This window comes from Telopea speciosissima, chromosome 6 (genome assembly GCF_018873765.1).
Source record: "Telopea speciosissima isolate NSW1024214 ecotype Mountain lineage chromosome 6, Tspe_v1, whole genome shotgun sequence".
Taxonomy (NCBI): Eukaryota; Viridiplantae; Streptophyta; class Magnoliopsida; order Proteales; family Proteaceae; genus Telopea; species Telopea speciosissima.
This window is the reverse complement of record NC_057921.1, coordinates 68,905,578-68,926,579: the sequence shown is the minus strand read 5'-3', so window position 1 is coordinate 68,926,579 and position 21,002 is coordinate 68,905,578. Positions and strand designations below refer to the sequence as shown.

General features: G+C 39.4%; 1 protein-coding gene across 1 annotated transcript in view; it reads right to left on the bottom strand.

Annotated features, from left to right (window-relative positions):
• LOC122666109 (germinal center kinase 1-like) overlaps nucleotides 1-21,002 on the bottom strand; it is a 40,297-nt gene that overhangs the window by 11,427 nt on the left and 7,868 nt on the right. Inside the window, exons 5-16 of the mRNA XM_043862217.1 lie at nucleotides 19,575-19,656; nucleotides 19,418-19,486; nucleotides 19,038-19,208; nucleotides 18,888-18,953; nucleotides 11,576-11,644; nucleotides 10,336-10,377; nucleotides 10,162-10,223; nucleotides 8,002-8,283; nucleotides 1,384-1,520; nucleotides 1,111-1,205; nucleotides 1,001-1,039; nucleotides 848-907 (exon numbers count right to left, since the gene is read on the bottom strand). Of these exons, the coding sequence (XP_043718152.1) occupies nucleotides 848-907; nucleotides 1,001-1,039; nucleotides 1,111-1,205; nucleotides 1,384-1,520; nucleotides 8,002-8,283; nucleotides 10,162-10,223; nucleotides 10,336-10,377; nucleotides 11,576-11,644; nucleotides 18,888-18,953; nucleotides 19,038-19,208; nucleotides 19,418-19,486; nucleotides 19,575-19,656 (1,174 nt within the window). The remainder of the gene's footprint in view (nucleotides 1-847; nucleotides 908-1,000; nucleotides 1,040-1,110; nucleotides 1,206-1,383; nucleotides 1,521-8,001; nucleotides 8,284-10,161; nucleotides 10,224-10,335; nucleotides 10,378-11,575; nucleotides 11,645-18,887; nucleotides 18,954-19,037; nucleotides 19,209-19,417; nucleotides 19,487-19,574; nucleotides 19,657-21,002) is intronic.

The following is a 21,002-nucleotide window of genomic DNA, read 5'->3' as shown; positions in this document are numbered from 1 at the left end:
AGGTTACCTACGTATGTTGATGATTCCATTTACGTGACACTTGTGGATGACTACACTCGTTTCTTCTCCGATTCTATACCGTGGTCCACATATGTCCTTCAAAGAGAGAGCAATGGACGTCGACTCCAGCGAGGCATGAGTGGGATTGATCCGGGGAGGCACAAAGAACTACTATTAGCGCTTTAGCACTTGTAATTTGTAACTTAAGTTGTGATTTCATTGATCTATGAACTTGTGAGTTGTGACTTGCGAGTCATGCAGTCTTGTGACTTACTAACTTTGACACTTAGTGTATTGCCTATAAGGCTTTAAGCGAGTTATTGAATATTATGGAGTTTATGAGAATCATGGCACTCATCAATGTGTATTGGCTTTAACTTGATATGTGATGAAGTTAAATACTATTATTAAATATTAACCGCCTAATCTATGTGTATTTAACTATTTATACATTAGGGTCGTGCGTATGTCAATCAAGGGTGCAAGCCCAAAACACCAATTTGAATTCACATTTTTACAATTTTATGGTTTAAATGTGTTTATTAAGCTTAAATAAGGCTGTCCATGAAGTTTCGGCCTAGATATGGCCAAAAACCCCCGAGATGGACCCCGAAATATTGCAGAAAAATGCAATATTTCGGTCATATTGCGATATCTCGGATATTTCGGATATCTCGGTAGGCCCGAGATACCGATATATCGCGAGATATAGTACTATGTCCATAACTGCTTTGCTTATTTTACTAGAAGTTCTTGTCTTTTTGACATAATATACTGGGACAGGTATAGGTGATTTAACAACAAAACCAATACACACACAAATATAGAGTGAGATGCATCTGCTAACCATATGTTTACAATCGTCTGGCCAGTCACCAACACTAGCAGACTTCTTTAGAGGTGATTCCTGGAACCAAACAAAATTAATATAAGAAACTACTACATTAGTCAATGAAACTATTCGTAGGGAAAAAATATCGGAAAAGTTTGTATTACTAACCTGTGTACATCTTCGTGAAACTGAACCTAATGGAATATCCTACATAGGTATATCAACTCAGTGGCCCATAATATAATGTGGACAAAGATATCATTAGAAAGGAAAAGTACCTTTACAAGGTCCATGGTTTCAGATGTTACTGAGAACCGGCCTTTTATTTGTACCACATTGGCCTTTGACTTCTCATCCACAGAATCTCTCCATCCTGTAAGAGAAAAAAAGAATAAAAAGATAAATACCAGAAGGATTCCTTAGCCTGAAAGTTCCTTATAGTTAAAGCTGGATTAGTGTGAGCTTTGTGCAACAGTAACCAAAAGCTTAAGAACAACAACGGAAGTAAACAAAGTTACATTTTTTAATGTAAACCACACAAATTCACGTACCACCCGAAGATCTTATGGGAGCTGAGAAGCTATTTGCAGAAGCTCGGTTTGGTAGCATCAGTGGACCACTAAAACTAGGTGCCTTCCTTATTTCGTGTTTGCCTTTCCCATTTGCTGATTGATTCTCATTCTCAAACCTAACAACACTATTAAGGAACACATGATATTAGATACATCTCAATGTTAAAGCATGTAAAGGACACAACAACAAAACCTTTTGCCTATGAGATCCCAACAGCTTTTCAGGATTGACTAGTTACACGATTGATGCCTAGTTTACATACAACCAGACACACAATCAACATTAACTATATCTGTGAAGAACAAGCACAAACAGTGCATCATTAGTCGATTCAGAACTAATACGAAGCTAAACATCATTGGCCAACCAATATGAAAAGAAATAGTTTCTGCACCAAAGGAGCATTGTCATGATAACATTCCAAGCGTGTACCATTTTTTTGATAAAGCATACTATAGACAAAGTTTTTTTTTTTGGGTGAATAAAAATTTCATTACCAAAAGAGAGAAGAAAGGAGAATTACAAAGGGCCCCACAACAGGAGGGCCAAACCAGCCAGCGTAAGCATTTGCTGGAGCAACCAAGGAAACATTGGAGAGACCCCAGGACTGACCAATGGTCCTGTTCCTAGGGGAGTCTATACAAGAAGAGGGGGGAAGAAGAGATAACTTTGCTTTAATTTCAAAGGAAATGGAGTCTCAAATCTTCTGGTAAGTCCGAGAGTTGGAAGTCCATTTTCTCAAATTTCGCTCCATCTAGATATGGTTGAGGGTAGCACAAAAGGCCAACTTCCCGACCACGTCACAAGTGGTGGATCCAGCAAAAGTCATATCAATCCAAATCCATTCTCTGGAGAAGGGAAGGATGCGTCTTTGGGTAGGCCAGCATTTGAGAAGGACTCCCTTCCAGATTGCAGTAGCAGTTGGGCAATCAAAGAAGAGGTGGTTTAGGTCTTCATCATTGTTCCAGCAGAGGCAGCAGGCACGAGAGACTAAGATCTAGCGGCTGCGAAGAAAAGCTTTAGTAGGGAGACAGTTGTTGAAGACTCTCCAGGCTGTGAAGCAGTGCCTAGGAATGTGATGCTTGAACCAAAGAAGTCTACGCCAACAAACCAAAGGGCCTTTCAGACGAATAAGATCCCAGGCAGCCTTTGAAGAGAAGGAGCAAGAGCTGTTAGAGGACCAAGTAACACAATCTCCTCTAGAAACAGCCCTTCGAGTAACCGAGTGAAGCTCATTCCAGATAGGGGTGAGGATGGGGCCAGATGTTGGAGGAGCCCAACCATTGTGATGTAGAATATCGGCCACCAAAGAAAGTCTATGAAGGCCTGAGGAGTAAATGGATCTTGGAGTAACCCGGTGAAGAAGAATTCCCATAGGATGCCAGTTGTCAAACCAGAGGTAAGTAGATTGACCATCACCAATGCTGGAGCGAATGACTTGAAGGACCAAGGGGCGGCTGGCAAGGATTTTCCTCCAAACCTAAGAAGCATCAGGTAGAGCGGGAGCAGTCCAAATGGAATTGTGGCGGAGGGGCCCCGAGTAGATCCAATCCACCCAAATGCTCTTTTTTTTTTAGGCTAGCTTCCATAGAAGCTTGATGATGCCAGCTGAGTTCACTTCTTTAATACGCCGAATACCCAACCCCCCTTCCTTCTTAGGAAGGCACACAGCAGCCCAGCTCAAGGGATGAAGGAACCTTGTGGCGTCAGAGCCCTTCCAAAGGAAAGAAGCCATAAGAGCTTCCATAGCCTTGATAGTAGACTGGGGGAGTCCATAGACACCCGACTAGTAGATATAAGAGGCTTCCAAAACAGATATGATGAGGACCAACCTGCCAGCATAAGAAAGAAGCTTGCTTTTCCAGAGCTGAAGTCTCTTCCGGATCATATCCAACAAAGGAGTACAATGGTGAGCAGAGAGCCTAGCAGGGATCAAAGGAATTCCCAAGTATTTGACAGACAGCTGACCCTCAAGGAACCCAGAGATGGCGAGGAAGCCGGCTTTGTCAATTTCAGAAACTCCAGCAAAGAAGATGAGAGTCTTGGAGGGGTTGATGCGAAGCCCTGATAACTTTTTGAATTGATGGAGGCAAAGCAAGATAGACTCTAAGGAGGCAATCAATGCCTTGGAGAAAATCATCAAGTCATTAGCAAATGCCAAGTGAGTGAGCTTTAGGCCTTTACACTTTGGCAAAGGAATGATGAGCTGCTGGCCAGTGCATATATAGACAAAGTTAAGAGAGTTAATTTGGCAAGTACTAGAGAAGAAAAGTGTTTCAAGTACATATGTGGACATAATTAAAGATATGTATAATGGTGTGGTGACTAGGGTAAGAACTATGGGGGATCAAGGTAGTGAACTCCCAATTTTAATGGGGTTACATTAAGGATCAGCTTGAAGCCCTTATTCGTTTGTGCTTAACATGGATGATTCAACCAGAGACATTCAAGATGAGGTTCCTTGGTGTATGCTTTATGCTGATGATATTCCATTATTCTGATCAAGATTCCCTCCTATGTATCTCTTCTAATTGTGGTTTATAATTAGGATTACCTAGTCCTTGTTTCTAATTTCTATTGGTTTTTTTGTTGTAACTAGGATTCATAATGTGATTAGAAATCCCTCCTTTGGCTGTAATCTAATTCATATAAATAAAGGCATTGTGAGGGAGACTGTCAAGTTCAATTCTTCTTGACAGCTCTCGCCTCTTCTCCCACTTCTCCTCTTCTCTTCTTCTATCAGTTATGGTTTTCTATTGGTGCATTCTGTTACACTATTGTTTTGGTGGACGAGACAAAATCAGGGATTAACACCAAGTTGGAGCTATGGAGATCAACCTTGAAATCAAAAGTTCTAAGATAAGTAGAATGAAGACGGAGTAAATGGTTTAGTCTCAGTTTATATGTTAAGTTGTGAGGGGTGTTTTAGGTATTAAAGGAGTATTAACTACTAAATGTCAGTGGACTAAGTTATAACTGTTACTATTAATATATAACCCCCCCCCAATGATTTGAGTTGAGTGTTCACAACTCAAACTATAGGCAACATTCTTTTCTTCTCTTCTCTCCTTCGACTTCTCTTTCTTCTTCTTATTCTTCTTTTTCTTCTCTCTTCCTCTTCTATTGCTGCTGGTTGTTAATGCCTTGATATTGTCACATGGTATCAGAGCATTAAGATCCAGTAGTTGCTATATCCCTTCCATCTTGAGAGTCCACTTTGGGTCTCTCCATTGTGGTCTACAACAACCTTGTTTTTTTCCCCCCTGAAACCCTAGTTGATGAGATAATGAAGAACTAAGGTTTCCGGCTGCCATGAAGATCTTACTAGACCAACATCTAATGGTATACTACAACTGAAGCTTTCGGTACCCTGTTTTATGAAGAATTTTGGCAGATTTTGGTTCTGCAATTATTTTTGATCTGCCTGTCAAATCAACTCAATATTTTAGGGCATCAAGGCACCCTCTGGATAGGTCCATCGACCTCAATATAAAGCTGATCCAAGCAACTGCTGTGAAGTAATTTAAAATCTTCTATTGCTGCGATGCTTTATAATTGAAATTTTCTGGCAGATTCTTCGTCTTGCAATTAATCCAGATCTGCCCATTGGATCTGAAAGAGATTTTAGGGCAATGAAGGCCACCCTGAATCTGTCCTTCAATCTGAGTTTGAGACTGATCTCAGCCTCTGATTTGCTGCAATTAAAAATCTCCCATGAAACCTGTGGTGCTCTGTTTTTGCATGTGTTAGCAGAATCGATTTCTGCTTCTAACTCACATCTGGTCATCTGCTTCAAGTGATATTTTAGGGCATTGTTGCCCTTCTTTGGAAGGTTCAGAATTTATATCTTTATTGTTGATTACAGGCTTTTCATCTGTTCTGTGATAACCGGGCAGATATTTACATTGCTAATAATCTGGTTTTCCAGGAGAGGACGAAGCATATTGAAGTGGACTGTCATTTTGTTCGGGATGCAATGCTGAAGAAGTTGATTTCCACTCCATTCGTTAGTTCTCATAGTCAACATGGAGATTTGCTCACTAAAGCTTTGTTTCAGAATGTTTTTCAACAAGGGTGTTCCAAGCTGGGCATGAGTGATGTCTATGCTCCAGCTTGAGGGGGAATGTTAAGAGTTAGTCATGGTTTGATGTAGTGTTAGTTTGTAGGTTGGGTTAGTCTCAGTTTATATGTTAAGTTGTGAGGGGTGTTTTAGCTATTATAGGAGTACTTAACTTAATGCCAGTGAACTAAGTTGTAATTGTTATTATAAATATATCCCTTGCCCTCCCCCCCCCCCCCCACGGTTTGAGTAGACTGTTCACAACTCAAACTGTGGCCAGTATTCTTCTCTTCTCTTCTCTCCTTCGACTTCTCTCTCGTTTTCTCTTCCTCTTATATTGCTGTTGGCCGTTAATGCCTTGATATTGTCACAAGTTACTAGGATGGATAATGAGGTGGTGAAAATTGATAAGAGGGAGATTCAACAAAATGATTATTTTAGGTATCTGGGACCAATCATAAACAAAGAAGGTGATATAGAGGACGATGTTTCACAAAGAATTAAAATAGGATGAATGAATTGGAGAAGTGCATCCGGAGTGTTGTGTGACTGACGTATTTCTTTAAAACTTAAAAGGAAAATTATATAGGACAGTTATACAACTGGCTATGATGTATGGTATGGAATGTTGGGTAGCTAAGAAGCATCATGTAAATAAACTCCGTGTAGTGGAGATGAGGATGTTGAGATGGATGTGTGGCAAAACTAGGACAGATAAAGTAAGGAATGATCACATTAGAGTTGATTTGGGAGTAGCTCCGATACATGATAAGCTATGAGAAAGTCGTTTGAGGTGGCATGGCCATGTTCCAGCCCTCAGATGCTCCAGTACAGAGGAGTGATTTGATTCAGATTGGAGGAGCTAAATGACTGGGGCAAACCTACAATGACTCTAGGAGAAGGAGGAAAGACATGCATAGCTTAGGCATTGTATCAAGTATGACCTCGAACAGAGCTGATTGGAGGGTAAGGATCCATGTAGCCGACCCCATTTAGTTGGGATAAGGTTGAGTTGTTGTTGTCATTATACAATAGACAAAGTTAGAGAACACACGAGCAGTCCATTAGCAATGTGGTAAGCTTGGTACGCGCTTCCCGGCCCCTCATTCAGTCTTGGATGCTGATCAGTGGCCTAATTACCGAATCATGTGTCTTACTTATTTTCTACGGAGGCTGGAGGATTGGAATATGTTATATGCAAAATACCAAAATTGTTTATCTGATAGAGTTGTGTCAGTAAACAATTAATCCACTTATTTGTAGGATGTTGAGGAATCAGAGTAGCATAAATCAGGTAAGGGAAGGGACTCAGAGAATCACTGACAACGGGTTGCAGGGGGGAGGTCAAAAGAGCAAGAGCACAGGTTGGAGTTTATGGTATGCCTAGAAGGTGTTAGAGTTCATTGATCTAGCCATCACTTATACTTTCCTCAACTACTACTGACAACGGGTTGCAGGGGGAGGTCAAAGGAGCAAGAGCACAGGTAGGAATTTATGGTATGCATAGGTGTTAGAGTTCCTTGATCTAGCCATCACTTATACTTTCCACAACTACTACTTTCAAATTTAAACAACAAACTTGACATGAAACCCAAATCAATTCTACTGACTCTTAGGGAAGTGAAGTCAAATTTGCCCACACAACATGCGCATACAGAAACTCTAATTACTAAACTATCTACTTCTATATAAAATTAAGTGCTGAATAGAATCTACACAAAACATTTTTAAACTTCACTGAATCACCATATTAAACTTGCAAATACCCATTACAGACAAAATTGAATTGAAAGCATAGTTGTTACATCCATTGTACTAAATCTCGGTCGAAACTTGCAATTTTGACCAAGATATCTCGGTTTCGACACTTTCCGAGATGAAACCTAAGGTTGATACTGGATCGTACCAGGTTTTGACCATATTTCCCATATTTCAGTAGTTTTGACCGAAAAATACCGAGTTTCAACCAATTTTGACCAGCCCAGTTTCAACCAGCCCATGAAATCAAGGTTTCAGCCAGGGTCAAAACCAGCCTCGAAACCGAGATTTAGAACCTTGGTTATAGCGACTAGGCAACACAAGGCATTTGAGGGGTGCATAGGCAACAAGGTATCGCCTAGGTGCCCTAGGCGTGTCATATGACAATATGTAATGTAGCAATGATAATTTTATAGAATTATCCTTATATGAAACATAGAAATCATGTTTATGATATAATTATGCTAGTAGTGACCTAATAAACAAAGAAAAGGATATAACATAAGCATATTCATCAAAAAAACAAAACAACAAAACATAAATTAACATAACCTCATGAATCGAAAACAAGGCGTACTGTCACCTTGGACCAAAGAAAGAGAGCCTAGATGAATGGGCGACACCTTGACAACTATGATTGGAAGAGGTCATTTCAAGTTTTAACTGAATTACACAGTTCTAGAATTTTTGGATTTGCTACAATAACACTAATCAAGACAATTATAATATAGAGAATAGGAAAACAAAAAAATACAAAAGAATAGTGACCAAATTGAACCTTTCATTAGTACACCCCCTTTCTGATGATGAATGATCAAGCACCATTGCAGGCATGGGTGGCCCACTTTGAGTTTGGCTGTTTCTGCCTGTTTGACTCTGAGAATGTGTTAACAGGATGTTCTTTTCTGAGGTTGATGATATTGCCTCATTGCCCAATCCATCTTTCTCATGTCCTTCAAGGTTTTCCTGCCCTCCAGAATCAATAATATCACTTTGTGATTTCTCTCCATTTGCCCTCAGGGCCTCAGCCTGTGACAATTCAGAACCATTTATACTCTCTCTGCAAGAGAAGTATGTTGTGAAGTTAAGTTATACAAAAGCACTTGGTCATCCACACTCCAGTCATCATATACAGCAGGAATTCCTTTTTTTTTCTTTTAATTCATATAACCAAAAAAACAATAAAGGTTAAGTATGTTCAAAGAAAATAATTATAAAGCACTAAGGTGATTTCTTATCAAAAGCACTATTGCAAGATCTCACCGTGAAGATTTGCATAGAATCATCACAAATAAATACTTCAAATCCCTCCCTCCACCCCCCAACAAAAAACAGAAGCAACATTTTTTATTTGTTTGAGGAGAAAAGTAACAACAGCCACCATGGGTAAGGACTGAACCGTTCATAGAACGTTATGAATGCTCCTTTCCAGTGTGAAAGAGATAATGTGGTATGTAAAAGACTAGAAGAAACCAACTAAGATTCTACATTAACAGAAATATGCCACTGAAAGATAGGTAAATACGATTACATAACTAGATTTTTTTTTCCAGTTACAGGATCATACCTAAACCTAATAGGCATAGCAATAAAACTTCAATCATTTTAGCATGCATGGAAAGATTGTGCCTTTTGGGGAGACCAACTAAAGAAGTATTTGTAAGTTTACAAACATAGGCATCATACATCACTTTTTTTCTGTTTTTTTTGGACTCTAGAAAAATTAAGTGATCTCTGAAGTCTACACAAGATCACAACTCCTAACACTCCATGGTGGCACAAAGACTAAATGTATACACAGTACACAATCCAATAAATGCCATAATACATGATATGGTACAAACAACACACTAACTAAAATAACAATTAAAAGGAAATCCATTTCAAGTGGAAGCTTCAAATTTAATGGATTTAGACATGACATGGTAGACGTTGTACCAAGAGTGGATAAATTAGCAATAGATCAGAAGCTGAATCAAATGTCTAGGGAAGAGGTCATATATGTAAAAAGTCAGATCCTCAATTCTAACAGATTTAAAGAATTTCAATTTGGTTTGACAAGAAACAACCTAAACTGCTGATTCACACATACCAGAAGACATCATAACCCTCATCAGTGCATCGAAGAAGGCATAGGAAGGCTATTTTATTGATCCATAATACAAATATTCTAGATAAAACGTACAAAACTATAAAAGATAAGAACAGTCACAAGAGAAAATAATAAGAGAATGAGATGTTCAAAGATGATGTCAAGACTTGAATTTCTTTAATAGTGTAAACAATTCTGCTTGATACCTTAATCTTGAAATCCTAACAAGGAGTATAACTAAACTTTGTTCCAACTTAACCATTGCCTCTGCTTAGATCATTTGCTGAAGTTCTGAACAAGAACTGCATCAAATGACATGAAGTGAGAAAAAACAAACATGCCCGTCTTAAAATTTGTGGGCCAGTCATTGGGACTCCAGCAAAGCTTGACATTGGAACCTGGCCAAAATTGAACAAAAGAATTCCCTCCTTGTTTTTGTGTCCGCACTTTAATGTCATAAAATACCCAAAGACCTAAATTTTGGTATAGTTATTTTATTAACTACTCAACAATCCAATTTCAAACTATTGGTTGAAAGGTTAAAACCAAATTATAGTTTTTATTTTGTTATTAGTTGCTCTCATAAGAAAGTAAATTTACTTTTCAAAAGGAGGTGTACAGATTTGTTGAAAGCATATTATTTTTTTATGTGATTGAAATATGAAGAAGCTGCCAAACCAAACCTATTCACTGTATGATGAATATTGGTTATGCAGTTAAGGTGAATGAATTGGACATCCTTCAAAGAATTTTTGAACTGTGAAATACAGGAATTAGACACTCCAAAATAAAACACTAAGCATCCATATTTAGGGAAGCTGAGAAATTCAAGTCAAAGGGCAATACCGGCCATCAATATCAGCCATAGAAGTTGATTTCCCCACACAAAAACTGGAAGCATATGCATCCTGTCAATAACAGCACATAATTATGTGCCATAAAGTCAAAACAGACAAAAAAAAATCAAATACACAGTAATAGCACTTCAAGGATGTGAGGAGGTTAAAGAAATTGGCTAACCTTATTATTGACACATGATCTCATGCTTTCTTCATCTTCTTCCTTCATTCCAAGTTATGGGAGACATCAGTATATCAATTCCACCAGTATTATATAATTCAGTTTGTTTTCCAAATACACAAGGTTATTAATAAAAATGATGCAGAATCCCAGAAAGAAGAGAAGTTGAGCCTGTTGTTTTGGGTTTTGTTTGGTTTAGTTTATTGGGTCCAACTCAACCTATGTTTAAGTTACACTTAATTTGAGTACTCAATGGGTTATATGGGCCATGAGTTTGGTATTTTTAGGTCTACTATTGTAATAGGCCAATCCTAGAAACCCAAATATTAGAGATTTAATTCCTATATGGGATTAAATCGTTAGTTTCTATTTTGGTTCAAGTCGGGAAACAGCCTCTTCGTGAAGCGGGGGTAAGGCTGCATACATAATGACCCCTCTCCAGACCCCACAGTGGCGGCAGCTTCGCGCACTGGGTATACCCTTTATTGTTTGTTTTTAGAAGATTTGGAGGAGATTTGCATGGAGGATATTCTAGAAGATTGAATGAAGATTTGCATGGGCCCCATGTGATTTATGGGGGCGAGGAGATTATCTAGAAGATTGCTACAATATTCAGTTAGATCTACTACTACTTTAGTTTCCATTTTTTGTAATGGGCCTTAGTTGTTAGTCAATAGCTACTTAGTAGTTACTATTTTCTGTTTCTTTCTTTTTTGTGTATTAGAAACTAGATCTTCTTTCCAGAAAGTTGCTTTTGTTTTTTCTAGAGTTGATATTTTGTAAGCTACTCAGTAGCCAAGACTTACTATTTATGTAACCCAGCTTCAATATTATAAATACAAGATAAGGGAGACACTCCCAAGTCCCAACGGTTTTGGCTATTCAGTTATTGAGTTCTCTTTGTGAGATGCATGCTACTGTGGTTATTCAGAAGCAAAGCCAAGGTGGTGAAGCCTTAATTGGGTGGTGGTGAAGTCTCCCACAGACCTTGGTGGTGAAGCCAGGTCATATCCCTGCTTCCCCCTTTCTTCCCTTCATCTTTTATTTCCTATTTGATCTTTCATGTGTTTAAAAAAAAATGTTATAAAATTCTGTTGTCAATATTGGTTTGTTCCTATATGCAATCTTGATGCAATTGATCTCTCACTGGTTCTTTCCTGGTTCAAGATCAATTCTGCATTAAAAAAGGTAAATAATGCAACATGAAAACTTTTGATACTTAAAAATAAATTCAATATACCAGTGATGCTTGGGCTTTCAAATCTTCAATATCAAATTTCCACGCACTAACACCTCGTTTGTACTCACTCTGATAAAAGGAAAGCATAAAACAACAAAAGAATAAGACCAGGACCCTTCACAAAAAAGACTTATGAAGTTTTTAGTTAAAGCATAAAACCAAAAAAAAAAACCAGGCACCTCACAAAAAGAGGGAGAAGAAAAAAGTACTGTCCATTTATGATCTTTTCAATTAACAGGAGACATGGTATGACACAATATATATCATTAAAACCTTAAGTAATATACAACTATTACCTATAATCGTTACTGTTAAATTATGTACACCAGAATACCATGGGGGTATTCTAGTCTTTTGGGTGTTTTATTTATTTTTTATTTATGTATTTATGAGCAAGGGTAGAAATGTAATTAGAGCTGTAACACTGTTCACGTGAACAGTGTCATGAACACTGTCGAGAATAGTGTTTCCCCTTGTAATTTCTTTTATTATTATTATAAATAGAGAGCTTGACTGATCTCATTGATCATTAAAAGCATTATTCCACAAACCTGTTTTGTTAACATGGCATCAGAGCCAAAATTTCTCTGATCTAAGTTTTCAAAACCCACCCCCTTCCTATCGTTTTTTCTTTCCTCCCCTTCTCTCGATTTCTTTTCTCTCCTTTTTCCCCCTTTGCTTCTCCTCCCTTCCTAAGGGCAGCACTACAGAGGTGATCATATGATCTAGTTGCTGCCCTATTCCCACCTCTGTTTTTCCCCTTTATGAGATAATTTATTTGGTTCGATTGCTGCTGGTTCCTGTCTGCGATTTTTTGAGTTTCCAGAATTTTGAAGCTCTAGCCACTACCATTGATCAAGGCTGGTTTTCTGCATATTGAACACTCATCTGCGATCTGGACCAGCTGCCCTCAAGCCTTTTTTGGTTGTTGAAGACCCCTTCTCCCAATCGATTCCTCTTTTTTAGGGTTTTCTAAAACCCTGATCATTATCGATTTTTGGGAATTGGGCTGTTTGCTGCTGTTTTTTTTATTGGAGCTTCTTCTCTTCATCAAGGACATCCTCTACAGGTTCCTGGACAGATTCGATCAAGCTTCTTCGTCAATTTTTTTTTGGATCCCCATCACCACATCGATCTCCAATTTCGGGTTCTCTTCCAAAACCCTGACATTGTCGATCTCTGTGGAAGGGATCTCTCTGCTGCTGCTGATTTTTTGGGAGCTGTTTTTGCCCTTCATATTGGCCCACTCGACCTTGATTTCAGCTCTTGGTTTGGTGTAATTGCTGGTTTTTCATTCTCCACAGCCTTGTTGCAACTATGGGTGACTCTGCTGATTCCACTGCAATTTCTAATCAACCTGGACATGAAAAATCAGATTATCATACTTTTCAGCCCAATCCCATCAAACTTGATGGCAGCAACTACCTATTGTGGTCTCGGTCAGCCTCTTTTGCTATTGCCGGCTGTGGTCTCACTAGCCACATTGATGGCACTGTTCCCATGCCTGCTGCCCCAGGTGCTGCCCTGACTCGCTGGCTTGCCAACAATGGTGTTCTCATATCTTATTTGATTGGTTCTATGACTTCGGACATTGCACATGGGTTCCTCTTTTTTGATACAGCTTCTCAGGTTTGGTCAGCCTGTAAAGAAACGTACGGACAGCTTGGTAATGATGCACCGGTCTATGAACTCAGGAAGAAGGTTCTTCATACTACTCAGGGGGACTTAACAGTCTCTAAATATTATGCTACTCTGCGCAACTTTGGCAACAGTTGGACCACTTCTCTGATTACCAACCTGATAATGCTACAAATCTGGTTGCCTATAAGAAACATGTGGATAAAATCAGGGTCTATGACTCCTTGGTTGGGTTGAATGTTGAGTATGACCCAATTCGTGTTCAAGTGTTGGGCCATTCCCCTTTTCCCAAACTTGAGCAGTCTTATGCCTTGGTCTCCTCTGAAGAAAATCGTCGAGCTGCTATGTTGCACCCTGCTGTCCCTGACAGATCAGCCCTTCAGACTACTATACCGGCTCCTTCTACACCAGTGGACACTCTCTCTGTGGGTGGTACTACTATCGGCATTATTACTTGTGAGCATTGTCATAAGCCTTATCACACCAAGGACAAATGTTGGAAACTTCATGGGAAGCCTGCTGACTTTGAGGCTAAACGGGCTGCCAAGCGAAAACCAAAAACCAAGGCCAATCACTCTGAGTCTGTCACTGCAGCCCCTACTATTGACACTGGCCTATCTCAGGAGGATTTACAGGCATTCCTACGTTTGCTAAAGTCTTCCACTACTACTGCCTCTACTACACCAGCTACTGCCACTTCGTCTACTCCTTCAGGTTCACACTTTGCTCGGTCAGGTATTTCGTTTGGTGGTCATTGTGCCTCTGTAGCTTCCCATCCTTGGATCATTGATTCTAGAGCTACAGATCACATGACCGGGTCCTCTAGCCTCTTCCATCGTTATTCTCCTACCTCTGAGAAAGACAAAGTCAAGGTGGCTGATGGTTCCCTTTCCTCCATTTCTGAAAAATGAATCATTAACTGCACTCCTTCCCTTCCTTTGTCCAATGTTTTACATATTCCAAATTTTACTACTAACCTTCTTTCTATTAGTAGTATAACTCGTGATCTTAACTGCAAAATAACCTTTTTTCCTTCCCATTGTGTTTTTCAGGATCTGGACTCTGGGAAGATGATTGGATTGGGTAAAGTGCATGGTGGCCTATACCTGCTTGACAATGGACGTCTCACTCGACCTCCATTACTACCACTACATCAGAATTCCTTCATATCTTCTGAAATTTATCAGTGGCACTCTAGATTAGGTCACCCCCCCTTAAGCATCTTAACATCTTTATTTCCTACTTTGGTCAAACATTGTGATAAGACCGATTTCTTTTGTGAGGCTTGTGTTCTGGCGAAACAGACACATTCAACTTATTCTATTTCTAATAAAAGGAGTTCTTCACTTTTTCACTTAGTACATTCTGATGTTTGGGGCCCCAGTCGTAAGACTTCGGTTTCTGGTCACCGTTGGTTTGTCTCTTTTATTGATTGTCATTCTAGACACACATGGGTTTATCTTTTACACACCAAAAGTCAAGTTTTTTCTTGTTTTCAACATTTCCATAACATGGTCAAAACTCAGTTCAATGCTACTCTCAAAGTCTTGAGAAGTGATAATGGGACTGAGTATACAGAGACTCAATTTCAGAAATACCTTACTGATAATGGGATTGTTCATCAGACAAGTTGTGTTGATACCCCAGCCCAAAATGGTGTGGCTGAAAGGAAGAACCGACACTTGTTGGAAGTGGCCAGGGCGTTGATGTTTTCGCACCATGTTCCCTCCCAATATTGGGGGGATGCTATTCTTACTGCAACCTATCTAATTAATCGGTTGCCTTCCCGTGTTCTTGACTCCCACAGTCCGGCCAATATTTTACATGGGAATTCCACCTTTGTGGTTCCTCCCAAAGTTTTCGGTTGTGTGTGTTATGCCAGAGACACTAAACCTCATGGCAAATTTGATCCTCATGGGTTAAGGTGTATTTTTTTGGGTTATTCTCCAACCCAGAAAGGTTATAAGTGTTACCACCCTCCTTCGCGTCATACTTTAGTCAGTATGGATGTGGTCTTTCATGAAAGTCTTGCCTATTATCAGTCTACACATCTTCAGGGGGAGAATTCTAGTTCAGTAAAGATGTGCTTGTGTTTCCTCCCCTTGAAATTCCTCCTTTGGCTGCTGCCCAGCCTCCTACCGCTGTTGTCCAGCCTCTTTTGGCTGCTGCCCAGCCTTCTTTGGCTGCTGCCCAGCCTCCTTTGGCTACTATCCCTTCATCTGTAGGGACTCCTTTACTGAGGGAGTATGTAGTAAATAATGGTAGTAATGATCATTGTCGGGGAGTTGACTCGTCGGAGAACCATCGGTGAATTTCAGAAGAAAATTGACAACTCTAATATCATCACCTACAAGAGACACTCCAACAAAGGGCAGCATCAATCCACTGTGGCACCAATACCTATCCAATTGCCAACCCAGGAGTCAGATCCTCCTCCTCCTCCTTGTGGTGAGACCTCTCCTTCCGATCTACCTATTGCTCATCGAAAATGTACTAGGACTTGCACCCTGCATCCCATTTCTCGCTTTATTTCTTATAGTTCTCTTTCTACATCTTTTCATGCATTTGTGTCCTCTCTTTCTTCTGTTCCTATTCCTAAAAACTGTTAGGAAGCATATACAAATGGAAAGTGGAAGGCAGCTATATTGGAAGAAATGAGAGCTTTAGAAAAAAACAACACTTGGGATCTTGTAACCCTCCCTCCAGGAAAAAAACTAGTGGGATGTAAGTGGGTGTTTGTGGTCAAACAAAAGATTGATGGGTCTGTGGATCGGTATAAGGCACGTTTGGTTGCAAAGGGCTTCACCCAAACATATGGGATTGACTATCAGGAGACTTTTGCCCCTGTTGCAAAATTGAATACAGTTCAGGTTTTACTATTGTGTGCAGTTAATCTTGGATGGGATCTCCAATAGTTGGATGTGAAGAATGCCTTCCTAAATGGGGAACTTTGTGAGGAGGTATACATGGATATTCCACTAGGTTTTTCTTCTGACAGTAATGAAGGCAAGGAGTGCAAATTGAAGCGAGCATTGTATGGGCTGAAGCAGTCACCTCGAGCATGGTTTGGTCCGTTCCACAAGGCAATGATATCTGTTGGCTACAAGCAAAGTAATGTTGATCATACTCTCTTTATAAAGAGGGCTGGTGAGAAGCTCGCTGTTCTTATAGTGTATGTGGATGACATTGTAGTTACAGGCAATGATGGGGATGAGATCAGCCGGTTGAAGAGGTTTCTTGGGCAAGAATTCGAGATTAAAGATCTAGGGCCGCTACGGTACTTTCTTGGGATTGAGGTTGCCAGATCTTCTAAAGGCATCTTTCTCTCCCAAAGGAAGTATGTCCTAGACTTGTTGACTGAAACTGGTTTGTTAGGATGTTACCCTTCAGATACTCCTATGGAGGCTATTGTTCGTCTCAAAGAAAAGGAGGGTGAACCTGTTGATAAAGGCCGGTACCAACGCCTAGTGGAAAAGCTGATTTATCTCTCACACACTCGTCCAGATATTGTTGTTGCTGTGAGTACTGTGAGTCAGTTCATGCATGATCCCTATTCTTCTCACATGGAGGCTGTTCTTCGGATTCTCCACTACTTGAAGTCAGCTCCTGGAAAAGGCATTCTTCTGTCTCCTAATGGCAATCTACGGGTACAGGCGTATACCGATGCTGACTGGGTAGGTTCTGCAGATCGGAAGTCTATCTCTGGGTACTGTTCTTTTGTAGGTGGCAATTTGGTCACTTGGCGTAGCAAGAAACAGAATGTGGTGGCTCGTTCTAGTGATGAAGCCGAGTTTCGGGCTATGGCACAAGGCATTTGTGAGTTACTTTGGTTGAAAGGCTTGCTACAAGATCTTGGTGTTCCTGTTCATCTTCCCATGATGTTGTACTGTGATAACAAAGCTGTAATCAGCATTGCACACAACCCGGTATAGCATGATCGCACTAAACATGTTGAAGTGGATAGACATTTCATCAAGGAAAAGCTGGAAGAAGGGTTGATTTGTGTTCCCTTTGTGAAGTCTGTTGATCAGGTTGCTGATATCTTCACTAAGGGATTATCTGAGAAATTGTTCCATCCCATTCTAGTCAAGTTGGGCATGATTGATATATTTGCACCAACTTGAGGGGGAGTGTTAAATTATGTACACCAGAATACCCCCATGGTATTCTGGTCTTTTGGGTGTTTTATTTATTTTTTATTTATGTATTTATGAGCAAGGGTAGAAATGTAATTAGGGTTGTGATACTGTTCACGTGAACAGTGTCGTGAATAGTGTTTCCCCTTGTAATCTCTTTTATTATTATTATAAATAGAGAGCTTGACTGATCTCATTGATCATTAAAAGCATTATTCCACAAACCTGTTTTGTTAACAGTTACCTACTTGTAGTAGGATGTAATTTCTTTTTTTTGGGTGGAAGCAGTATGATATTTCATAGGAAAAAAATAAATCCTAAATACTAGAGAGAGTGCACAAAACCAAATGGACATACAAGAACGCACAGAATACCTTTTCCCACTCCTGAATGGAAAGGTATTAAACAATTGGTTATCAATGCAATGTAATAATTCCAATTCTGGGAGATGGAGCAGGAAGTAACTACAATTACTGTGTAAGAAACCACTTATAGGGAAACCAAGAGAAAATCCTACAAGCTTCTGATCCAAGGATGACGGAACCCAAAATTTCTAAGATGGCTGAAAAGACCAAGGAAACCTTTCAGTTATAATTCTTTTTTCTTTTCACTTCTTTTTCTTTGGCAGTTCACATTACAGGGTGGGCCTTGGTGCAACAGTAAGGTTGCTCCATTGTGACCAAGTGGTCACGGGTTCGAGTCCGGAAACAGCCTCTCTGTGAAAGCAGGGGTAAGGATGCATACATTATGACCTTCCCCAGACCCCGCAGTGCAGGAGCCTTGTGCACTGGGTACGCCCCCCCCCCCCCCTATTTTTTTTGGCAGTTCACAACTTCACATTAAAATCCCCCTGTTGTAGTCTTATCTCTTTTGTCTTTTGCCATGATTTATTGTTACTACAAGAAGAAAAAGAAGAAAAAAATTGTAATCCCTACCAAAAAGTTAATTCCTCGAGCATAAACAAGGCACCAAGGGTGGTAAAAAATTTTAACAATGCCAGAAGTAAATAGCAAAGTTAACATTATCAAGTACTTTTCTGCTGTTTTTAAATGGTAGAAATGAGCTTCTACAAGATGAAGATAGGCAGAACAAGAAGCAAGATGAGACAGGATCTGTATGCGTGGGGACTTCATAGTACATACAGAACCTACCCTCAGAAAAGTTAGCAAAGGAGTTTGAAAAAGCTATTTCAGAATATGGTTATGATTGTCTAACCCATTTAAGCCAATTTTATGAACATACTAACATTGCTGCTTGGATACAAGTCTTTCTTATATGGAAAATAACTAATAAACTAGCATGTTTCAAACTAGTGATACTGCAACTATTAATGCCAGTCACTGCGACACTGTTGCGCAATAGTCTTTTTCCAGTGCTTCAGCTCCTAATTAATATGTCATAACAAGACCCAGAACAGGTATTCCAAGAACTGCATTCAGGGAAAACTAAGTGACGTAATCAAACAGGGAAAAAATCCATTAAAATAGGAGAACACAAATTTAAAAACAATCGCATGACATCACGGAATGTTTTCTAACCTGTGATAGTGCTTCTTGTTCGGCTGAAGGCATTTTCTTGAGAGCTAATTGTGCAGCATCCTTAAGCTGCAACGTCATGAATTCTTTAGACACAATTTCCAGGACAGAATAAAGAATGACCTCTACAATGCATCAAGCAAGGTGGCTTACCTGGAGGGTTTTTACACGTTCCGAAAATGGTGGCAAGCCAGTTAATAGACTTTTAATAGAAAGCTCCGGAGGCTTTGCATTCTTGAAAAAAGGGTGTTTCAATAACTTTTCTGCTGTTGGCCTCCTCGTTTGATCTTTCACCAAGCACATGGAAACCATTTCTTTAAAGGACTGATCACAAGTGGAAATCCTTTAATTAAGATACTGTTCAATAACTTAAAAAAAATGTATACCAGAAAAGGTCCAAACTTTGATGTTCTAAATCCTAATGGACGCCGCGAATAAAAACAAAGGAATCATGAAACAGAAAATGAAAATGTTTATCTAGGACATGGACATAGTCACCAACTGATTTCAACCAGCCAAAATGATCACTTTACCTTGGAAAACTTTTTGTCACGGTCGTAATCAAGTCCAGGAGGAGCATTCTGGATGGTCATCAGGAGAACCTACAAGGAAACAGAGAGAGTAAAATAATTTACATTAAATCTTGCATGGGCCAGATAGTAAGCATCAATTTCATAATTTGGTAAATACCTTCATAGGAGGGTATTTTGAAAAGGGAGCATGACCGTGAGCTAACTCCAGTGCAGTTATTCCAAATGACCAAATGTCAGCTCTGCAAGCAGTAGATGCAAAAGTCAACTGGGTGCCCCCCCCCCCCCCCAAAAAAAAAAAATAAATAAATAAATCTGAATTCTCTGCTTGTGGTACAGAAAATCTTGATTCACTTACGAGACTGATGTCCACCACAAATGAAAATTAAAATATCATCAAATAGAGTTCTTTTCCCTCTTTTCAGAAGAAGCTTAAAGTTGTTTATGAACAACCATCATATCAAAATGCAGTTAATCCTAGATATCAGACCATATTTTAAGGTGCTCACAAAAGATTTAAATTCAGTGAGTAGGGATAAACAAGATGGAGGAATCAAGATTTAAGCAAGGTTCAGAATTTCAGTCTGGGCTTGGCTTCGACCCAGATCGAAACCAAAATATTTTGGACTCCAGCTGATATATTTCAGTTGCAATTTTCGGTTGGCCATTTCAGTGGTCAAATAGCCATATTTGACCCAAAACTTCAAGGAAACCCTAATTAAGCATCTGTAAACATATTTGAACTTTTAGATTGTAAGAAAATACAACCAAAATGGTTTGTCTTCAGACCCTAGGTTGCTAGTGTATGCCGTACATGCTGTATATTTTCTCTAATATACCCTATTTTACACATAATTTAGTATTAGAACATACAAAATTAAGTTAAAACTACTAAAATAGGCATTAGGAATGAAAAAAAAATGAATATTGTAAATCATTTCATAATTATCAATAGGCAAATTTGCATTGTCACAAAGGTCTGATTTTTCCAAATGTCACAAGGTATCTATTCTACCACGTGGACAAATGATATGCCCATTCTGACCGTTGGATAGAGAGGACATAATGTAGTCCTAGATTTGAATAATCAAATTAGGAGCCAGTAACCATGATCTGAATTGAACATGTAGTTCGGTTAGGTCAAAATAGGTGATTTTGGTCAAATTAGGGTTAGGGTTTGATGGTAGGATTAGGTCAAGTTGATGTAGGAGAGTCTATCAGTGAAGGTCTTGTTAAGTTTTAATGAATGGAAGTGAACTGGAATGGAATTGCAGCAATTTAGGGTTACGGTTTTGGGTTTTTTGAAAAGGGAATAATGGTGGAATCTAGGGTTTAGAATGGGAAATTAGGGCAGGGGTTTGGATTGAGTTCTCCTTAGGGTGAGAGGGAAATTCGATCCAAATATGGTGGTATTTTGATGGTTGGTTTGGTTTGGGCAGAATTTGGGTTATGGGAATGATGTTCATAGATGGAGGGGATGTTAGGGTTTGGTGGTTTAGAGGATTAGAGGATTAGAAGAAGAAAGATAAGAGATGGGGTGAATCAAACTCACTGTTGTTGCAGAATTCCCTTGGCAGCAGCTTGTTTG